The 6,722-nt window shown below is 68.0% G+C and overlaps 1 protein-coding gene across 3 annotated transcripts; it reads right to left on the reverse strand.

Annotated features, from left to right (window-relative positions):
- Positions 1–259: 259 nt before the first annotated feature.
- LOC101443053 (brain-specific serine protease 4) lies at positions 260–5,270 on the reverse strand. 3 transcript variants are annotated; one of them, XM_071211438.1, is made up of 8 exons: positions 5,117–5,270; positions 4,676–4,799; positions 4,029–4,316; positions 3,386–3,412; positions 2,943–3,114; positions 2,410–2,687; positions 1,278–1,435; positions 260–813 (listed from the first exon to the last, which is right to left on the reverse strand). In XM_071211438.1, the coding sequence occupies exons 3-8, from the start codon at positions 4,108–4,110 to the stop codon at positions 565–567; spliced, it is 966 nt and encodes a 321-aa protein (XP_071067539.1). In that variant the 5' UTR covers positions 4,111–4,316; positions 4,676–4,799; positions 5,117–5,270; the 3' UTR covers positions 260–564. The 3 variants fall into 3 exon arrangements, with proteins under 3 accessions (XP_071067539.1, XP_071067538.1, XP_058142741.1); XM_071211437.1 differs by having other exon boundaries at positions 2,943–3,117; positions 5,117–5,267; XM_058286758.2 differs by having other exon boundaries at positions 2,943–3,117; positions 4,029–4,799; positions 5,117–5,267.
- Positions 5,271–6,722: the final 1,452 nt, after the last annotated feature.

The raw sequence follows: 6,722 nt of genomic DNA on the forward strand, positions 1-6,722 counted from the left end.
GACGGCGGGGGGTGGGGGCTGGCTGTGGCCGGGGTGCTGGTAGCACCCACGTTTAGCCAAGTCTGCTTCGGAAATGCCAGGCCCTGCCCTCCCGGACCCGCCAAGCTGCGGGCGCTGGGAAGGTCAGGGGTCCGGATGTGGCACCCTCGGTGGACCCCAGGGGTCTGCTCGAGGCCCAGGCGCACAGGAGGGCGCCCCAGGCCCGGCCACCTGCCCCCCGTTTAATCTCAACCGACCTTTACCTCCCAACGACCTTGCGCACGGGAATAAATAATTTATTGCAAGTGGAGGAATAAATAAGTGGGAGGGATTACAAATAACTGTAAAAACCATCAGCGCGACTATAAACACACACACAGCCATTGACACCCGCGGAGGCGCTTCCCCGCCCCGGGGGTGGAGCCCGAGGCCGCCTCCTCCCCGCAGCCCTGCGGCGCCAGGACGCGGGCGCCCCCCGGAGGTAGGTGGCGTATTGACAAGAGGAAACGACACGTGGTCGGGGCTGGGCGTCCGCGGGGGGTCCAGCCTCCCCGGAGCCCTCCAGCCGGACGCCGGCGACCGGCCCTAACGGGGCGCAGCGCCCCCGGGGACCCTCCGCGGCGCCCTCCGCGGCGCCCTCCGCGCCCTGCTCCTCGGCGCCTGCCCGCCGAGCTGCACCCCTTGCGCGAGCCGCTGCACCCAGGCGCGGTGCGCCGCGAGGCTGCTGTAGACGCCGGGGCGGTCGCGCTCGGCGCAGCCCTCGCCCCAGCTGATGATGCCCGCCAGCAGCCAGGCCCCCTCGACCTGGCACATCAGGGGGCCCCCGGAGTCGCCCTGTGGAGAGAAGGGGAGGTCAGCAACCCGCACGGAGGGCCACGGTGCCCGGCCTCCGCCTGGGCGGGCGGCCGTGGAAGGACGCCTTGTTGCCCAGGCTCAGAAAGAAGAAATTACTCGTCCAAGCTCAAGGGCTGGCAGAGTTCACATCCCGGGGTGGGGAAAAAAAGCAAAGCATTTTTTTTTTTGGCCTTCCTGCACCACGTGCTAAAACTGGCTCTGAGGCCATGACCCCTTACCTGTAGCTCCCAGGGAAACCTGTCCTGCTTACCTGGGGCCTGGCACCCCTGAGTTCTCTATCTGATGAACAAATGAATGAGTGACACCTGGCTCTGTAGGGATCAGGGCGCAGGCCACTGCTGGGGAGGACCAGGGAGAGGAGATGGACTGGAGGGGAGCAGGCTGACGCTGGCTCCTTCTAGGGGGGCTTCCCAGTCAGCAGTGGGCCCAGGGCAGGTGCTCACCAGACAGGCGTCTCGCTCCCCTTCCAGGTAGCCGGCGCACAGCATGTCCTCGGTGATGGCTCTCTGGCCTGCTCCCCGCCAGTACAGGCGGCTGCAGACTTCCGCGTCGATGATGGGAACCTTCAGCTTCTGCAGGGTCTGCGGGGCGGGCAGCGGCACTGGACGCGGGGAGGCAGAGTCAGGCTTGGGGGTGCCCCTTTCTCACTCCCTCAGGAGGGGTCCCCAGAGGCTCCCCTTCCAGCCCAGTGCCACCACTGCATCAACGCACCCGGGATATAGGAGCACGGGGCCTGAGAATCTGCCTCTTTAGCAAGCTCCCTGAGGCCCCGGAAGTGGGGAGAGCCTTTGGGCCAGCTTCCCCTGTCTCAGACACTACTTTAAGCCACCAGGGGAAGGGGACCTGCTGCAGGACAAGCCTTCAATAAACGTGCTCTGAACGGAGAGGGAACTTGGGTTTCTCATGTTACCAGGACCGGAGGGACCCCCATAACCCCCCAGTTAGCTCAGACCTTCTCCTGCACGTAGCTCTCACAGGGGCACCTTGGGGTGCCTCCAGGAGGCTGGGACAATCCAACCTGCTGTCATTTCCTTTCATTCTCCCAGAATCTGGCCAAGTCCCATTTTTCTTACACTTTCTTCTTCCTTAATACCCCTCTGCTTCCCTACTTCTTTCTTGATTTAATTTGGTTTGTGTTTCTAGGTGATGTATTCCAAACTCCTAGACGATGTTTGAAAATTAGGTTCTGTCCTTAGGGGCACCTCGTTTCCTCCTAGGAATTTTGCCTGCAATAGTAGCATGCTGCCACTAGAGGGTGCCTGCTCCCATTCTGGCATCAGCACCGTTTCCATAGTCACCCCATACCCAGGATGGCCCTGCACACGCCTCCTTTCCACCATTCTTGCATCACTTAATAGTTTGGTTTACTTGTCGTTGCCTTGGAACCCAGCTAAAAACAGCTTGTAACTAGAAATGGCCTAAAATCGTCCACCAGGCTCCCAGGTGCCACATCTGGGTTGCAGCTCGCGTCTTCCATCCCTGGGCCTCTGGCCTCTACCCTCGGCTGCGCCGTCTCTGAGTGCCCGCCACCCCGTCCCCGTCGGCCGCGCACCACCTCAGGGGAGGATGCCGTACCTCCATCGTGGATGCTCCCCCAGCCGGCGATCCAGCAGTTAGTGTCGGGAGAGAGGCGCACGGAGGGGCCGGGCAGGCAGACGGGCAGCACCCGCTCAGAGAACTGGACAGCGTGCTCAAGGCGCACCAGGGCGATGTCGGCGCGGGCGCCCTCCTTCCACGAGTACGCGGGGTGGGGCTGCACCCCGGCCACACCCACCTTCTGGGACCGAAGGCCGGGGTTGCCCAGCTGCCAGGCGCCCAGCAGCACGGAGAACTGGGATGGCTTGTCCAGGCTGCTGCAGGGGGTGGGAAGGGGTGGGGGCAGTCAGCGGCCGTGGGGGGCCAGGGAGGGCCCGGGAGGGGGCGTCCGGGGAACAGCAAGGGACTGGAGGCTCCTGCGGGACAGTGGGGCTTCCGGGCAAAAGCGGGGTCTCCGCAGACAGGCAGTTGGCGCCATCGGGCTCAGACAGAGGCCTGGAGGTCGGGGTTCCGAGAGGAGGGCGGGGGTCCCCGGACCTCGCGAGTCCAGGCAGGGAGGCGACCGTACATACCCCTTGAAGCAGTGGGCGGCGGTGACCACCCAGCGGTCGGTGAGCAGGGAGCCTGCGCAGTGGTGGCGCCCGTTCTTCTGCAGGCTCACCACCCACGGCCACTCAGCGTCCGAGCTGTCCTCGCCCCCCACGATCCGGCTCAGCTGCTGGGGCTTCCCGCAGGCGGGGGGCGCTGCTGGAGGGGGGCCTGGCCCATCACGCCCGGGCGGCCTCCTCCACCAGCCCCCTCCCCACCTCCTGGCCGCTGCCTCCCCCTGCCTTTCCACCCACTCCCCCGGCCCCCCCCTTCCCCAGGCCCCTGCCCTCTGCCCCCTCTCGCCCTCCTGCTCTCTGGTCCTTCCCTCCCTCTCTGGCCACTCCCCCCCACACTGCCGCCCTGCCCCCCAGCCCCTCCCCCCAAAGCGGGGACACTGCCCCCTCCGGGGCCCCTGCCACTCACTCACCAGGCATCTTGGCAACATCAGGAGTGGCTAAGGGCGAGAGAGGGGCGGGGTCAGGCGGGTGAGGTCGAGGAGCCCCCGGGTCGCGGGGGTTCTCTGGAGTCGGCTCAGCGCCCCCGCAGGCCTCCCGGCCGGGGCACCTCCTGGAGGCTGAGCTGGGCAGGCCTCACCCTCCAGCAGCTTCCTGCCCAGCCCCCGCCTCGCTCCATCCCACCTGCCCAGGTGTGCAAGGGCAGGCGCCTCTGCGCGGCTCTAAGGGGCGGAGCTGGGGAGAACGGGGACTTGGGGCATGAACCTGAGCCCCTCAGGCCCCTTCCCACGGTCTACGGCCCAGGACCCTCGCCCCCCACAGGCCTGCACCTGCCATCCGACCCACCTGCCCCCCAATACCAAATGCCTCCCCCCCACAAGGCAAGTTGGTGACGAGAGTCAAGGAGAAATGGAGGAAAGTCTCGGGAGGGAGGTGGCGATTTGGGAGATGATGACTAGGAACCACGAAGGCTGCTGCGCCAGACTGAGCGCTTGCTATGTGCTAAGCGCCACTCAGCACGTCCCTGCGGAGGAAGCTGGGGCCCAGGGCCCAGGTGACGGGGCCCAGGGGGGGAGGGGAGGCGGCAGTGCGGGAGGGCAGCAGGTGCGGACTCACCTGCGGAGGCCAGAAGCAGCAGGGAGGCCAAGGTCGTGAGGCAGCCCCTGCCCAGCGCTGGGGGACACCTGGAGAGCACCATGGCAGCGGGACCCAGGAGGGGGCGCGCTACGTCGTCTGGCTGTGGCTGTGTCGAGTCTCGTGTCGAGTGTCGCTGTGGCTGTGTCGAGCGTCGTGTGAAGGGCTCCCCGCAGGCCGCCCGCTTTTATCCCCAGGAGGCGGAATGCTGTCCGACCAGTCCCCATGTCCCTGCCGAGCCGGGCTGTGGGTCACGGGGAGGGGGCGGGGCTGCGGGGAGGAAATGGCCGTTACGGGGTCCCCGGGAGGCTCTGGCTGAGACCCCGGCCCTGGACCTGGGCTTGGTGGGGCAGAGGGCTGCGGCCTCGGGACCCGGATTTGGCCTCTGGAGCGGCCATCGCGGGGACCTGGGCTGTGAACTTGACCTTGACCTCCAGGGGGCAGAGGAAGGTCGCGGCAGCGTGGAGAGGAAGGGGGTCCTGTGTGGGGTGCTGGGGGCGCCCCAGCCCCTGGAGGAGGCGGGGGCCGGCAGGAGGCTGCCCGGAGGGCGCCGTAACGGCTCTGCCCGGGGCCTGCGCGGTGACCCGGCGACCCGGCCCAGCCCAGGTGCTGGAATCCCGTTAACCCACTTGACCGTGAATCAGGCCCCGGAGCCTCCTGGCGGCCGGCAGCGCCGTCCCGGCTGCGCCTTCCCAGAAGCGTCGCCTTCCTGTTGTCCCTCAGGGCGGAACTCGGCCGTGACACTCAGGGGGCCTAGGAGTCACCTGTCACCTGGTGGCCGGGAATGGGCGGGGCCTGCCCCGGGTGCCCTAGTGGACCCCACGGAGGAGAGCTGGCTGGGAGGGGCCAGCGTGCGGGTGCCCAGCAGGGTCTGGGGGCGCCACTCAGGAGCACCGGCCGTGGGTGGGGGGTGGCCGGGCCCCCTCCCCCGCTCTGACCCGCCACCTGACCCCCCAGGGCCACCCCCACCCCAAGCAGAGCAGGCTTCTTCCTCCCGGGAGACGCGCTTCAGTCATTTAATCGAGGGACCGGCTGCTGTGCCTCGCGGAGGCTGGGGGAGGGGGTCGCACCTGCACCCCTCCTTTAATCCTCACATCCCCTCATCGTTCTTCCCGATCTGCAGGTGAGGCTGACGGCGTCAAGGTCACCTGCCAGACTGGAACCCCATCGTCGGGCTAGACTCAGTGGTGCTGGGGTGCCCTGTCTGGGGGGATCACAGAGTGTCGGCGGTGCTGGGGGCATTCGGGGGCCCAGAGGAGGCTCCCGGCCCTGCCTGGGGGGAGCAAAGGCTGCCCAGAGCCGGGGCCGGGGGGCATCTACACAGGGCCCCGGAGGCCCAGTTGGGGTTGATCTGCGGCTGAGAGGGGGGCACGGGAAGCAGGTCGAGGGGCGCGTGGGCAGGGGTGGGCCCATGTGCAAGGGCTGGGGCTGCTGGCGGGGGGGGCAGCGAGCTGGGGGGGCTGCGGGCTGTGGGGGCAGCGGGGGGCTGCGGGCTGGGGGGGCTTCCGGCCGAGGAGGCAGCGGGCTGGGGGGGGCTGCGTGCTGGGGGGTGCTATGGGCTGGGGGAGGCAGTGGGCCGGCGGGCGGCTGTGGGCTGGGGGGGCTGTGGGCTGGGGAGGCTGCGGGCTGGTGGGACAGGCCCTCCCCCAGGTCCCGGGCAGCTGCCCCGGAGGCCAGCGGCTCTGTCGAGCTGTGTCTGCCCTGGAGCCGTCCAGGCCCGCCCAGGGGTGGACACCCATGCCGCTGCCGCCGCCTCGGGCAGGTGGGGTGGGAGCAGCGGGCGGGCTGGCACAGGCAGCCCACTTCACAGGGTCTGCGGCAGGGACCCTCGGGGGGACGACGGCAGCAAGGGCTCCCCGTGGCCGCTCCTGCCCCGGCTTTGGGGGTTGAACACAAGCATCGCGGAGCCCCCCTGCCCCACCCCAAGATGAGCCAAGGACCAGGGACCCAGGCAGCCTTTACTTCCCTCCAGCCGCAGCTCGAGTCCGCGCGGCGCAGGGGTGGGGGGCGGCTGCGGGGAGACCCCGCCGGGATGGCAGGGGCGAAGCCGGCCCGTCCTGCACGCCCCACCACTGGCCAAGCCCCCCGTGCTCCCCCGGCCCACCTCCTTCCTGAACTAAGGAGGCGACCTTCCCGGCTCCCTCCACCAACCTTTATTGGGCACCTGCTGAATGCCAGGACCTGGGTGGGACTTGATGAATAAGACGCGGGCCCTGGTGATGGCAGCAGGGGGCGTGGAGCCAGGGAGGGGGCGTCAGAGAAGGAGGGGGCAGTGAGCCCCCGAGGGCCCCCCTGGAGCTGGGTGAAGCGTGCTGAGTCCTCGAGGGTGGGGCTGAGAGGAGGGTGGGCCCCTGTGCACCCTCAGGAGCTAGTTTGCACCCTGGGTCTCAGTGGATGTTTGTTGAATGAATACATGAGCTTAGAGGAGGTTAGTCTGGAGGATTCCACGGGGCCCCCATGCTCTAGCTGCCTCTCCCCCCCTACTGTCCCCCTTGCCCTCCCCGGCTTCCTGCCCTTTCCTAAGACTTGGTGACCCAGGGGGCAGGCATGTGTCCCTGAGGTGCCGATGGCACAGAAGGAGGGTTCCTCGGAAAAGGACCTGAGGAAGCCGGAGAAAGTTCTTCCTGGCGCGTGTCCTGGGGAGGGGTCTCAGACCAAGGCCAGGCTGTGGGGGTG

Source organism: Dasypus novemcinctus, chromosome 23 (genome assembly GCF_030445035.2).
Source record: "Dasypus novemcinctus isolate mDasNov1 chromosome 23, mDasNov1.1.hap2, whole genome shotgun sequence".
NCBI lineage: Eukaryota > Metazoa > Chordata > Mammalia > Cingulata > Dasypodidae > Dasypus > Dasypus novemcinctus.

Excerpts from the sequence above, each read along its gene's own strand:
- LOC101443053 (XM_071211437.1), bottom strand. The coding sequence starts at position 4,110 with ATGGTGCTCTCCAGGTGTCCCCCAGCGCTGGGCAGGGGCTGCCTCACG. Across the intron at positions 3,118-3,385 it reads TGATGTTGCCAAGATGCCTG|CAGCGCCCCCCGCCTGCGGG; the intron begins GTGAGTGAGTGG and ends GCCCCCCTCCAG. Across the intron at positions 814-1,277 it reads GGGAGCGAGACGCCTGTCTG|GGCGACTCCGGGGGCCCCCT; the intron begins GTGAGCACCTGC and ends TTCTCTCCACAG.